The following is a 14254-nucleotide window of genomic DNA, read 5'->3' as shown; positions in this document are numbered from 1 at the left end:
GATATTCATCAAACTAGCCTTAACACAAGCATTGACTAAGTCTAAGTAATTATGAACATGGTGATCAAGAATGTAGCATTTTATAGCCTATATGATTCATAAAATTATCAAGTTTCATCTTAAGGAAAGCAAGCTTACATGAAATGTATCATGTCAAAGCATCAAAAGAGCCTAAGATTAAAAGATTGTTCCACACAACTACTTAACTTAGTCTAAATTCAAGTCTAGCAATCGAAAATACTAAAAATATATAAGTCAAAGTTCAACTATTATGATTATTTTACATAATAAAATGTAATGCAAATGCAACAAAAGTAAGATGGAATATGTACAAAAGACAACCCCCTCACACAATGCTATAGGGATGGCACACACCAAGCTCACCTCTCAAATAGGCAAATCTTGTAATATCTAGAGGCTTGGTGAATATATCAGCTAGCTGTTGTTAGGTATCTATGTACCTCAACTTAATATCTTCCTTCTCATTGTGGTCTCTTAGAAAGTGAAATGTCACATCTATGTGTTTGGTTCTAGAGTGTTGAACTGGGTTATTGGCTAAGCTTATGGCACTAATGTTGTCACATAGAAGAGGCACAATCCTAAAATTCAACACAAAATCTCTCAAAGTAGCAATCATCCACAAAATCTGTGAGCAATAGCTACATATTTAGCTTTAGTAGTAGACTGCATAATACTAGACTATTTACGAGAAGACCAACACACAAGAGAAGTACCGAATAAGTGACAAGTACCAGAGGTACTTTTTCTATCAAACCAGCAAAATCCGTATCCAAAAAATCTCAAATAGAAAGCGAAGAGGAAGCTGAAAACCAAAACCCATACTCAACAGTGTGCTTGAGGTACCTCAAAATGCGTTTCACTGCTTGGCGGTGAGACATCCTCGGTGAGGGCTGGAAGCAAGCACAGAAGCAAACGACGAAGTGGATGTCGGGTATTGTCATCATCAAGTACAGGAGAGAGCCAATCATACTCCTGCACTCCTGCTGATCCACCTCTAGCCATCTTCATCTAGATCAAGCACGGTTGAGGTAGCCATCGGTGTTGCCAAGGGCTGTGCACATTACTCATGTCGAACCTTTTCAGCAAATCCTTGGTGTATTTCGTCTAATGGACAAATGTACCTTACTTGAATTGCTTGAATTGCTTGATTTGAAGTCAAAGGAAGAAGTTGAGCTCGCCCATCATCAACATCTCGAACTCCCTACCCATAGTTTCTGCAAACTTGGCCAAAAGTACATGAGAAGAGCCACAAAAAATAATATTATCCATATATATCTAAACAACTAAGAAATCATTATCATGCCTGAGAGTGAACAAAGCTTTATCAGCTGACCCCATCACATACCCATACTCTAGAAAGAAAGATCTAAGCCTATCATACCAAGCTCTTGGTGCCTGCTTAAACCCACACAAAGCTTTTCTAAGTTTGTAAACTCCATGTGGGTATTTAGGGTACCCAAAGCCTAGGGGTTACCTAACATTGACCTATTTTGAAACCATTTAGGAAAGCACTCTTGATATCTATTTGATACAACTTGAAACTCTTGGATGCCGCAAATGCAAGAATGATCCTAATGGCTTGTAGCCTAGCTACGGGTACAAAGGTATCTCTAAAGTCTATCCCCTCTACCTAAGTAAAACTCTAAGCTACTAGTTTAGCCTTGTATCTCATTACAGATCCATCCTCCCCCTGTTTGTTTTTGAAAACCCATTTGGTTCCTATGGTGTGAACATTAGGGGGTGGCTCTATAAGGACCCAAACTTGGTTTCTCTCAAAATTTTCAAGCTCTTCATGCATGACATTGACCCAACTTGAATCAAATAAACCATGTTCAACATCATGGGGCTCAAAAGAAGCAACAAATACAGAATCAGTAAAATAAGCATGAGAAGAAGATTTAGAACTCGTTACCCTCTCATTGATGCCACCGATCATCGTCTATGGAGGGTATTGCTGCTAAATGTGTTAAGGGGCATCACGTTGTGAGTGTACCTCCCCTCAAACACTGCTGGTGAAGACTCGAAAGTTGAAGTGGAAGTAGAGACTGCAGGATTCTCTGCTGGAGTAGAAGAAGCAGGAGCCAGTTTTGGAGCATGTGTGGTCGAGGGAAGTAGTTGGTCATCCTCGTCATCACCAAGAGCTGGAAGGTCTCCATCTACAAAGATGCTCTCGCTTATCTCCTGATCACCTGCACACTCAGGGACAGAACTAGCACAGGGGGTTGACTCATCAAAAGTCACATCACAGGATTCTATGATGGTGTTAGTGTCAAGATTGTAAACCTTGTAAGCATGACTATAAAGCGAATACTCTAAGAAATGTCATCGGAAGAACGCGACTCGAACTTGTCAAGATTGTCACGTTTTAGGATGAAGCACCGATACCCAAAAACTCTCAAACGCTAAATCTTTGGCTTCCTTCCGAAGCGCAACTCATAAGAAGTCAAATTCAAGATCGAACGCAAGAAAATCCGATTTGAGATGTAACACGCTATGCTAATGGTCTCAGCTCAAAACTTTCTAGGAGCCATATTCTCATTGAGTATCATCATAGCCATCTCAACCAAAGTCCTGTTCTTTCTCTCAACCACGCCATTTTGTGAGGAACGCGTGGGGCAGAAAGCTGATGCTCAATGGCATACTCAAGACAGAAAGCATCAAAGAGATAATTTTTAAACTCGGTGGCATTATCACTACGAATTGCTTTCAATGCACCATTGAGTTCCTTGAACAATCACAAAATTAAGCTTCGAAAGTATGAGAATACTTCATCCTTACTCATAAGAAAGAAGACCCAAAAGTAGCGAGAGAAATCATCAATAATGACAAGAACATACCACTTTTCACCCGCCGAACGAACCCGAGAAGGACCAATAATGTCCATATGGAGAAGTTCTCCTGGTCATCCAATCATCAATAGATTGACTGATGGGTGGGAAGCAGCAACTATCTTCTTATACCAACAAGGAGCACAAACAAGATTCTTCTCAAATTTGAGCTTGGACAATCCTCTTATCAAGCCTAGTGCACTCAAAAGAGTAAACAAATAAAAGCTCATGTGTCCTAGTCTCCTATACTACATCCAAAGCTCTGAAGAAGGTTGAGCAATCAAATAACGAGAAGAACCAAGAGACTCAGAAAAATCAACTCCAAAAACTCTTACAACTCGAGAAATCTTGCAAATCAAAGTACCAAAAGAATCGAGAACTCGAGAAGTATCACGTTTGAAATGCACTTCCAAGTCCTCATCCAACAACTGAGATACAGAGAGAAGGTTGTATTCCAGATGCTCCACCAAAGCTACATTCTTGAGAGTGGAACTATCATTCACCCTTACCATACTTTTGACTTTCACCCTTCCTTTTCGATCATCCCCGAATGTGATGTACTCGTGTCGCTTCATGGGGGTGAGGCTGGAGAACCATGATGAATCTTCAACCATGTGGCGCGAACAACCAGAGTCAATGAGCCACTTGTTCTCTAGGCCTCCGCCTACCACCTACATATGAGAAGAATAATAGGTGGATGGCTTAGTACTGGAGTTAGGCAAAAACCTCTTGAGAATCTAGTACTGGGTCATCCGCCCTGAAGTGGTAAAAGTAGGTGCAGGTAAAATAGGTCTAGTACGCTGAGAGTGAGTACCACGATGAGGAAAATGAGGTTCACCAAAGTGCTGGGACTCAAAGCCTCTTACACGTGGACCAAAACCATATGAGTTATGGCAAAATCCACGCTGCGTAACACCTCTAGGAAGAGACTGAAAGCACTAGGGACTCGTGAGTGGAATCGAGAAAAAGGCTCATGTACACTAACAGAGGGGCGGTACATGTCTCGAGTACTCTACTCCCACTCACACCGCTCATCTCTCCTATAGTGAAAGCAAAATCCAACCAAATGACACTCTCTCTGGCTGTAGGTGTAGTGGTAGCGTCTATCAGGAACTCATCTGCCGATCACTCAGGGCTCTCTCACAGGCTCTCTCATCTTAGGTTGTAGGGCTCTCTTGAGTTGTGGTGCAGGTTTCTTCTTTGTGGGTTGAGGAATGAGTTACTTGATGAGTTATGGTGTGACATTGATTTTGCACTTCTCAGCTTCTAGGGTAGTAGGTGTGGTGAACATAGTTTTACTCTCCCCACTGTAAGCCATCCTCTTAAAACCCAACCCAAGAGCCAAACCCACCTTGTCAGCACATATCTTGGTCTTGGCCAAGATCAAATTTATTTTTCCTTTGCCCTATGAGAACTTCCCCACCAGAGAAATGAGGTACTCATTCTCAGTCAAAAGCTTTTGAACGTGCTCTCTAACCCAACTGAGTTTGTCCTAAAAGATGGTGCAGGTGGAACAATTTAACGGCACATCATTAGAACTCCTAGCACTCTCCAATCTAGACTCTAGCTACTTCAGGCACTTGTCTTTCAATTCAACATCCTTTGCAAAAAGGGCAATTCTTTCAAGCACCTAAGAGAGTAGACCTACACTGCTCCTTAAAGAGCTTCTTCTCGGCACTCTCAAGTCGACTAGTGACTTGAGCATGCACATTACAAAGCTCAGCAAGTTCAGCCATGACAATTAGGCAACTCTCACACTCCTCAACGTCGGGTCTAGACTTAAGCAATACAAGTTCAGTAGAGACAAACTCATACTTAGGCTAAGATCCTTCAACTCACCATAGCTTTCTTAAGTAACCTATCCTGGCTAACGAGAGCATCATTCAAGGTATCGACTTGGATGGAAAGTTGGTCATAGGAAGGAAATACCTTGGAAGGATCCAGCTCAGGGTCGCTGTCGTCGTTGTTGTCGTCCGCCATGAAGCAGAGGTCGGTGAAGTCCTTAGCCTTCTTCTTGTTCTTTACTTGCGGTTCATCCTCCTCCGAACTTTCCTCCTCGCTGGAAGAGGTGTTGATCTCTCTGGGAGCCACCATGAATGCCCTAGAAGCCGCCTTGGTCGCCTTCTTGGCCATTTTGTCGTAGTTCTTCTTGAAGAAGGGTTTCTTGTTCTTCTTTTTGTGCTTGTTGTAGTCATGGTCGTCATCCTCCCTCTTATTGAGCTTGGGGCAGTCTGCCTTAATGTGGGTAGTATCACCACACTCAAAGCAGGCACGAGAACCACCCCTCCTCCGGTCTCGGTGATTGTTGTAGAAGTGGATGAACTTCTTCAAATTAGCGCAAGGTTCTCATCATCCAGCGTATCCACCTGCTCCTCTGTGACCGAAACCAAGGAAGATAAAGCAAACCCACTCGATGAAATGTTAGCACAAGAAAAGCTAGCTATAGACTGTTTGCCACCATCAGATCAGAAACCAACACCATGTTCTGAGACAGGGGATTTCCGAGACCGATCCAAGCTACCTTAGCTATCTCGGTGGACCTGAGCTTGTTGAAGAGCTCATCACAAGTCAATGTGTCGTAACTTGGAGACTCTTCAATGTTTGAGATCTTCACTTCCCATATGTTACGATCAAGAGCATATAGAAGCTTGATCGCTCTCTCGTGGTCAGAATAGGGTAAAATACAAGTTGATCAAAGATTGCTAACAATCTCATCAAAGCGAGCAAACATCGTATCTAAAGACTCTCCAGGGCCTTGCACAAATATTTAGTATTTTTGATTGTATGTGCTTTGGCGTCTAGCCTTAATCTGATTAGTGCCTTCATAAAAGACACTTAGAGTATTCCAGATCTCTCGGACAGTACAAAGGTGTTGAACATTATCAAACTCATTCTGACTCAGGTTAGTGAACAAAATATTTCTAGCCTTTTTGTTGACCTCATACAGTTTGATTTGAACCTAACTCGTGTGAGCAATAGGGATCTCGTAGTTGAAATCAACTACTTCCCATATTACACTTCTTTGGCTTAAAAGATAAGCCTCAATGCGCACATTCCAGTACGAAAAATTACGGCCATCAAATAGCAAAATATTTCCACTTCTCTTCATGTCGCCTATGGATCACAAAGCTGGTTAAGATCAATAAGTGATCAAACCGGCTCTGATACCAATTGTAGGAACGAGAGTGACGACTAGAGGGGGGTGAATAGGTGCCTCAATAGATTTCTTACGAAATTGATGGTCTTCTCCTATTTGATCACCCAACGCACCTCTAAAAGAGAATCATAACATAACGCAATACAAACACACAGTGGAAAAACTGTACCTACCCAGAAAGTCCGGAGACCGTGGAGAAGCGACCAGAGAGTCCAAAGATGGGACCAGAGAGTCTGGAGTTTTTGAGAAAAATCAAAAACCAAACTTGAAGATTCAACAAAAAGGTGGGTCTCATGATTGGAATCGAACACTAGGTTCCATAGCAAACCAATCTATGAATCATCCCCATATAAAGGTTGAATCTTGAGAAAAGATCACTCAAGGAACAAAAGATGAACACTGGATGAATTTTATGCCTTTAGCATCAAGAAGAACAACCTTCCAAGGTGTTAAAATTTTAGCTCAAAAAGTAAAACAAAAATCAACACCAAAAAGAAAAAAACTTGCACACAAGGCAAGTGAATCAAGAGAGGAAAACTAGAAGGAGAGGAATTCAAGCATATGTAACAAAAATGAACTTTATTACTCAAAGATATCAAACCTATTTTAGGTGGATTATAAAGATTTTTCTCTCAAAAATCTCACATATTATAGCTAAAACTCATCATTCTCTCCTCTAAAACCCTAACACAATGCTCTCATATGAGTAGCACAAGAGGCTCAAATGGCTAGTTCATCCTCTCATATAGTCCTACTCCTTTATTTATAGGCTTAGAAAACTTGACCCTTAAGTTTCCTAACTTTTCCCAAAATACCAATATCTTGCAATATACTCTTACCTACCACCTTGGGTATTTTAGTCTATTTTCTTCTCCATTCATCGGACGGCCACAATGCCTTTACGACTTAGCTTCATCTTGACGCAAGCTTCGCGATGGTGCCATGTACTCCTTCAGTCATTCCACGGTTTTGAGGCCAAACCGTGAAATCCTAGCATGCTTCTCAAAGCGTGACTAGCCGACAGTTGCTTCCACCTGAAGCAGGAGCTTCGATGATGACGTGTGTCCTCTATCTTGCGATCTTGACCGCCGACAAGTCTCTCCCACTTTCGATCCCTCGGGCCGCCTTGTTACTTGCATTAGCATTCCCTTCGCTTAACTTTGTCAACATGCCATCTTCATCCTACGATGCTTTACTTAACCTCCATGTGTACAGCTAGGATCACTCTTGACTCCGCCATACCCTCCTTGATCGTCCGACACTAAGCACCTGCTTAGCCTCGATCATCCGCCGTCGACCGCTAAGTTGCATCCATCACCTGCACACCATGAAACAAGCAAATACATTTCTCTACACTCCAAAACATCTCCAGGTTATTACAAAATTAAAAACTTCAATTCAGAGCACATCCTGTAGAAAACGTGAACATCGGATGTTCCAGTGTGTTCTGCTCCCGAACACCGGACCATTCAGTGAGTTGTAGCACTATCTGTTTTAGGAAAATTTTGCTCTATGCAAGAAAAAGTCCTATAGAAGCTTCCTGTGATCTCATGTCCATCACCGAATAATCCGACGTGTATCAATCCACTGAACTACCCTCCTGCAACCTCTCTGCAACAAAAGATCCGGCGCATTCTCCGATATTCACAAATTCAGCATCGGACCATCCGGTATACATATTCAAACTTAGTACCAAAATCTCCTCTTTGAAGAAAATACTCTGACGCTCTCTAAGTTCATCATCGGACCATCCTATATTTGCTTCTATTTCTGCTTCGATACTGAAAATATTCCAGTGCTCACTTAACCATAATATCGGACTATCTGGTATAGTAAAAACTCACATATCGGATGTTTTAGTGAGGTATAATTTCCTGAACTCTGAAACAGTCTGCTCCAATTCAATTTTTAGTTTTCCATAAATAAGATCACACACAAACGAGCTCATACCAATTAAAATTATTTCAAATCCAATGTTATCAATGATTCATCACATGCAAATCAAGACATATTTCAACTTAGTTTCTCAGAAATACATATATAAATAAAAAAAGAACTGCTCGAGTAGTATCTACAAATATTACCAAAAATATTATTAAAATACTTATACGGCGATTTTATTGTAAGTGTTCGGACAAGAAAGTAACATATACTTACTTAGTTTTAAGTTTGTGACATAGAAAGAGAAAGACTAGAAAAAAAATATATATAGAACTAGAACCTTTTTAATACGTATCAGCTAACCTAGCTTACGAATTTATGCTAACTATCAAAAAATTTCTAAGGTTTTGAGTGCAATGGGAATTACTACACTTTCTACTTCCTAAGGTATAATAACAGATGGAGAAGCTCGAGTAAATATAATTGAGGGAGAAATCTTATATTATATATAGTAATGACCTCGCCTATAGTACATGAAATCTATCTCGAACCTCCTATTTCAGAAATTAAAATGTAAAAATAGGAGAAAAATATGACAAAAAATAGGAGAAAAAAAAAACCCCCGTCCAGCGGCGTGACATCCAGACTTCCAGAGTCTTCGCAGCCCAAGCCCGCTGTTAACGCGGGGCTTCTGTAGCGTTCACCCTTCCCGTGCTTGTAATAAATCGGCTCGCTAACTCGTCAGTCCTCATCCTGATCGATCGTGCCCTTAGAAACTGAAAAGAGGACGAAACGACTCCCTCTAGATTTTTTTTGGGCAAGGGTAGAAGTTATGCGTAAATTAATTAATTAAGAGAATAAGAATAACAATGTCTAATTACAGTTAACGAACAACTTCAATAACTTTGAGACCTACAATACAAAAGATATAAACATAGATTTTACGTCTCACCCTAAAAACAGTTCATACGACCTTATATTAATATCATCTATAATCAGTCTAATATTATCTATAATCAGTCGGACCATCTTATTTTCTTGTTTGCAAACCCTCGAAAATATGTAGATTTCGTTCTTTTTACTATCGATCGATCGATATTAGGTGACATGGCAGCTAGACTTCCTGGTTCACGTCAAATGCAAATAAATCAACCAAGTAATTAACTGACACATATGTGCGATGATGGGGGAAGAACATGGGCCTCTCATGTCTGCTGCTTTCCCTTTACACCAAGGAATCACAGATGGGGAAAACAACACCTCAGATCTTACACACGGGAGAACCATCATCACGGCGAGCTTCTTTCAGCTCACAAGCCTCTCTCCGTTGGTTCCATGTCCCCATCGCCTTTACCTTCCTTTCCCCGGCTCGCATGCACGGCCCGTCCTGTGTCGCCTCGAATTGACCTCGCGGCTGCGATCACGGTCCCCCAGCTCTCATCTCCATTTCAAGAATGAGGCGAGGAAAAAAAAAGCATACAAGGAAAAGCGTGGGCACCGTGACGATTCAGACAACAGGCTCTAGACAGCTTTGTGCCACTTGAACCTAGAAGACAGTCAACTTGGAAGAAGCTTTCATAGAACCCTGGACCTCCTAACAAGATGCAAACAGGGTCTGCTAGGTTTGCCTCGAGTTTCTCCTGAGACATGAAGTTGTCATCTTCAACATGGCAATCAATTTTGGTCAATGATGAGGACAATGTGAGTTCAGGAAAGGCCTTCAAAGTAATGCAAATCTAGCATTTTTTTTTTCTAAGCATTGCAACCAGATTGGCCTTGTTTCCACTACATTTTACTCCAACTCTATTTATTTGGAAAAAGGGTTAGAATACTGTTGACAGCAATATAGCCAACACAAATATTTCAGTTAAACAGAAAATATAGAACTGTAAAACAACTATCATGCAGTTCTTAAAAGTCAACCCAAGAACAAGCTGGCCAACAAGAGATCAGGTTGCAACCAAGAAAAGATCAGCCAAAAGAAAGCATTATTGAATGAATATATGCGATACAGCGATAGTGGTTGCAAATCCAGTGATATCATGTCCTTGTGGTGTCACCATTCACTAGTTGCCTAGAAAGAAAAGTAAGTACCATGTAGATGTGTAGCACTGCTTTTTATTAATATTCTCAAAACTAGTGCTCCACTGAAGTTTAAGGACTCTTTTCTATACTCACTGACAAAAAAAAGATAGAATAAAAGAAATAAAGAATGGACTGATCACAGGCAAAGCATTTCCTTAGATACTAACTGAAGTGCACACAAACGGCACCTGCCATTTTCACAGAACAAATGTAGATGCTTCATGCTCACTCATGGGGAATATTTGATTTATTGGTGCTGAACCCAACTCATGTTTACTAACATGGATGGATACAAGAAAGTCAAAAATACAAAACTTAAAGTAGTAGGTAGGTGGCTAGCTCATTAACTAATATAGGAGCTGCGATTTGGTTATTGCTAATAGGATGGTCATAGAAGTAACTGGAAAGAAGAAAACTACGAATTAAATAAAGTGGTGCTATCACGGCCAAGGGAGAGGTCAGCAACTGCTCATTTCCTCCAGTTTATCCCAGTATTGGCTAGAAAGATGTCATTGACGCTGAACTCATACAAAGCTCCCATGTCGATCTGGTGCAATGCAACAATCACTTTGTTCGTTCTTCAAGCCATTTCCTGGAGACAAAATATTTCAGGTCATTGTCGCGATTATGCTCCGAAACAGGTCTGTTAGACCCATGTTACCTAAATATATGGTATTTGCACCATCAATTTATATAATGTTGCCTCGAAGTTATGCTCACTGCTTACCTTGAGCACACAGGTTTGCTGGTCAAGCTCCAAACACTAGAATACAGCATGACTGTGCGTTAGTTGCCTCCAAAAATAGAATAGGAGATGTGCAGACTGCAGATCAAGAACCTAACTATTGTTAGGTTTCCATGTAGTTATGGCATAGATTATCCTTCCTTTCCAGCCTTGCAGGAGCCATCCACTGTCTTCATCTATGACGAAGTCCTTGTGATAAATGTCTTTCACTTTGTCCTTGGCTTTCATCACAATTTCTTGGTTTAGTGGAGACTGAACAAAACCAGCCCTGAGGTTCCTCACCTGCCACTGTTTGTATGTCTCCGGTCTCTCGACTCTGTCTGAGCCTTCACATGCAATGACATTGAGTGCTTCTCGACCGAACAGGTCCCTCTCGATAAGTGCACGCTGGGCATCGTTCCGCGGGACCGTTGTCTCTAGCATGTCAAACAATGCAGAGAAATGGAACAATGCCTCACGAAAACGTGTGATGAAGAAGGGAACACTGTATGACCCATTCACAATTCCATGGATGAAGATTGCTGGATTTACTTGCCTTATGGTGTTGAGCACCCTATTCCTAGGGCTGTCTACAGCAACTGTTTCGTCAATAAGGTTTCTGAACCGGTACAGGCAATTAACAATCACCACTTCGTCCTTGCCAACTTTGAGATCCTCAGCACGGATGGTTTCCCACTTTGATGCTATTCCCCGGTACTCAAAAGGGACATTAAGCTTCTTAGCATATTCTGCAAGCCGCTGCCCAGTCTCTTCAATTCGCTCGGTAGGACGGAAGCCTGGCTGAGGCACATCAATTCCAGTGATGCGCAGTACTGGTGGACTGCCTTCCTTGGAGAGCCGCCTAATTAGGCATGGCCATTGGAGGCCAAAGTAAATGCCAAAGTCAATTATATGCACCTTTGATGCATTTTTTATCATACTCAAGATTGTTTGATTGGACAGGAAATGTGAAAGCCTCTTGAACGGGCATGCTGCAAGGTAAAGATGGTAGGCTTTGAGCATGTCAGAAGCAGTTGTACGTTTCGCCACAAGCTTATGGTAAAGCTGACTCCCTGTGCCGGCCAAGCGAGCCTCGAGACCATCTGCAAAACAATGTGCCAGCCTCTGGGCACCATCACCATCTGGCTTGGAATGCTGCCTTATTTGCTTTAACAACTCGTTAGCCGTTCGGCGGTCATCTGCTGCCACAGCCTGTGCACAGTGGATGAGGAGGGTCCTAAGGTCCACCACGTCCTTCTTTGTTGGCTTCCTTCCCCGTGGCCGTGGCCCACTTGTGCCTTTCGTCTGGGTGACCTGAGAATTTTTTGAGGCTTCATTACGCATCATCTCTCGCAGATCAGTGGCCTTCTTCTCTGTTTGTCGAAGCAAATCATCAAACATCTCGATCCAATCAGGCTCATCAGAACAAAATGCGGACTGTTTAATGCTCCGTCCTTCTATCAGGTCAAGGTCTTCACTCTGTCTGTTTTTCTTGGCATTCAACACCTCTGCCTTTCGGGCATTGAAAGAAACTTCTTTCCTTGCTTCTTGGGGTCTTGCAACTCCAGTAGTTTCTAAATCAATGGCTAGCTTATTATTACAAGGAAGAAACTTCCGTGCTTCCTCGACACCTCTCCTGAAATCCCAAGTTGGAAGGCTCTCAAACAAATACTCAGGAATCCGTCCATTCGTTATCAAAGGTTCTTCTAGCACATCCGCTGCACTGCAAGCACCACTTGATGGACCAACCAGCGGCTGAGAAGACTGACCACATAAGCCTCGATAAGCTTCCAACTGCCCACCACTTCCAATGTCATGGCGCTGATTGCTATCCACCGCACCACCAATACTGCTGCTAGTAACAGTACTCGCCAGGGACTGAGCATGGCTGCTATTGCCACTCTCACTGGGGCTGTCTATGGACCATTGGATCAGCTGCCGGTCAGGAGACGGTGGAAACTTGTGCCCAAGAATGTCATAGAACGGCTTTGCAGCAGCACGGAGTGCCACTGACTCCTCCTGGTACATGCTAACTTTCTCATCAATATCCTCCTCCATGAGCATCCGGCTAATATAGTTGAGGGACTCATCTGAGATGAACTCCCAATCCTCCGGATTGTCGGTTTCTGTGTTGGCCCTCGAGACAGTGGAAGAAGGATTGGAACTGGGTTCTGCGGCCATCTGGGGCACGACCGCAGGCTGCGGATAAGTGAACCTGGAATAATCACTCGGACTGCTGTGGTCTGTGCAACCATCATAAGACAGGCCTCCACAGAACATGCCAGATAGCTCGCCATACGTATTATCCAGACCCATTGATGGTCTTCGATTCAAGAAACCTCGCCGGAAGACCTGTTTCACCTTTTGCAGTCAGTCACAAATTGTCACCTTTGGCAAGGCAAACAAATATAAATCCACACAAATACTCGTCAACTATAAATCCTACAAATGCTAGCGATCTGTAAGTGCAGTGATGGATCTTGCTTAATAACCACACATATGTTTGATATTTGAATTCACCGATAAAATCAGGAACTAACTGATTCCTCAATGAATGAACAACCAATTAGAGATACGGATCAATCGGTGCTAAATCATGGCGGATAAAGTCGGAAGGGACTCTCGTGATGTTCATACCTCTCTGATCACAAGAAGATAATGAAAAGCACCCTTGAGCTGCATGATCCACACTACCACATCAAGAAAAAAAGCAGATCCTCCTCACTCGTCCCCATCCCCTTCTAAAAGGCTAAAACCAACACATATTCGGCGTGGGACTATTACCAAGAACCGATCACAGCACCTCTCCTCCTCGGATCATAGAGATCAGGGCACCAGAATCCACCCGAAGACCCAGCTCTCTATTTTGCTTAGCTTGACCGGCAAAGTAAAGAAGCGACACAACACGAGCAAGACCAAGACGAAGCTGACCTTAACTTGACAGGAGACGCCGACGAGGACGAGCAGCCCCGGAAGCGCGTGTAATCCGCGCGCTGGGAGGGGGGGGGGGGGCGCCTCCGGCTGCGCTGCGGCTGGTGATGGCGCCGGCGCCGGCGCCGCTACTGATGGGTCTGGCTGGGCGTGGGCGATGATGTGATGCAGCTCGCGATGGACACGGGCGTGGAGGATGGAGCAAATCCAAAAAGAATAATGCGGAGATGGGCGCGAGCTCGCTCTCTCTCCGTGTGCTGGGATTAGAAAAGCGGGGACACCCGAGCCTTCTCGGGGCCCGGCCGGGGGTGGCGTGGCGCGATCACAGCCCTCGGTCCATCGGCGGGTGCGGGAAGGATTGGGTCGGGAGCAAAGAAAACGAAAGCGGAGCGGCGCCGCGGTCCAGTGACGGCGCGCCACCTCGGCGCGCCACCGGTGGGCCCCGCCGGCTCCGACGGTGATTTGCGGCTGTAGAAAATTTGGTTATCTGATCGCCTCGGGCGGGTCTCATCTGGCACGTAGCGAGCGCTGGTGCTAGCACGTTAGCGTCTTACTACTTTTTTTTTGAGAAAATTAGCGTCTTACTCCTCTTTTTTGTTTTAGAAAATCAGCGTCTTACTCCTACTG

The 14254-nt window shown here is 43.3% G+C and overlaps 1 protein-coding gene across 2 annotated transcripts; it reads right to left on the bottom strand.

Annotated features, from left to right (window-relative positions):
- Window positions 1-10166: 10166 nt before the first annotated feature.
- LOC133916415 (scarecrow-like protein 9) lies at window positions 10167-13960 on the bottom strand. 2 transcript variants are annotated; one of them, XM_062360073.1, is made up of 3 exons: window positions 13628-13960; window positions 10700-13048; window positions 10167-10564 (listed from the first exon to the last, which is right to left on the bottom strand). In XM_062360073.1, the coding sequence occupies exon 2, from the start codon at window positions 13010-13012 to the stop codon at window positions 10811-10813; it is 2202 nt and encodes a 733-aa protein (XP_062216057.1). In that variant the 5' UTR covers window positions 13013-13048; window positions 13628-13960; the 3' UTR covers window positions 10167-10564; window positions 10700-10810. The 2 variants fall into 2 exon arrangements, with proteins under 2 accessions (XP_062216057.1, XP_062216056.1); XM_062360072.1 differs by lacking the exon at window positions 13628-13960 and adding an exon at window positions 13334-13603.
- Between the last annotated feature and the right edge of the window lie 294 nt (window positions 13961-14254).

Source organism: Phragmites australis, chromosome 4 (genome assembly GCF_958298935.1).
Source record: "Phragmites australis chromosome 4, lpPhrAust1.1, whole genome shotgun sequence".
Classification (NCBI taxonomy): domain Eukaryota; kingdom Viridiplantae; phylum Streptophyta; class Magnoliopsida; order Poales; family Poaceae; genus Phragmites; species Phragmites australis.
This window is presented reverse-complemented; position numbering and strand designations above follow the sequence as displayed.

Coding starts and splice junctions, on each gene's coding strand:
- LOC133916415 (XM_062360072.1), bottom strand. CDS start 13,378: ATGCAGCTCAAGGGTGCTTTTCATTATCTTCTTGTGATCAGAGAG. Junction 13,049..13,333: donor ATCTTCTTGTGATCAGAGAG/GTATGAACATCA, acceptor AAGGTGAAACAG/GTCTTCCGGCGAGGTTTCTT.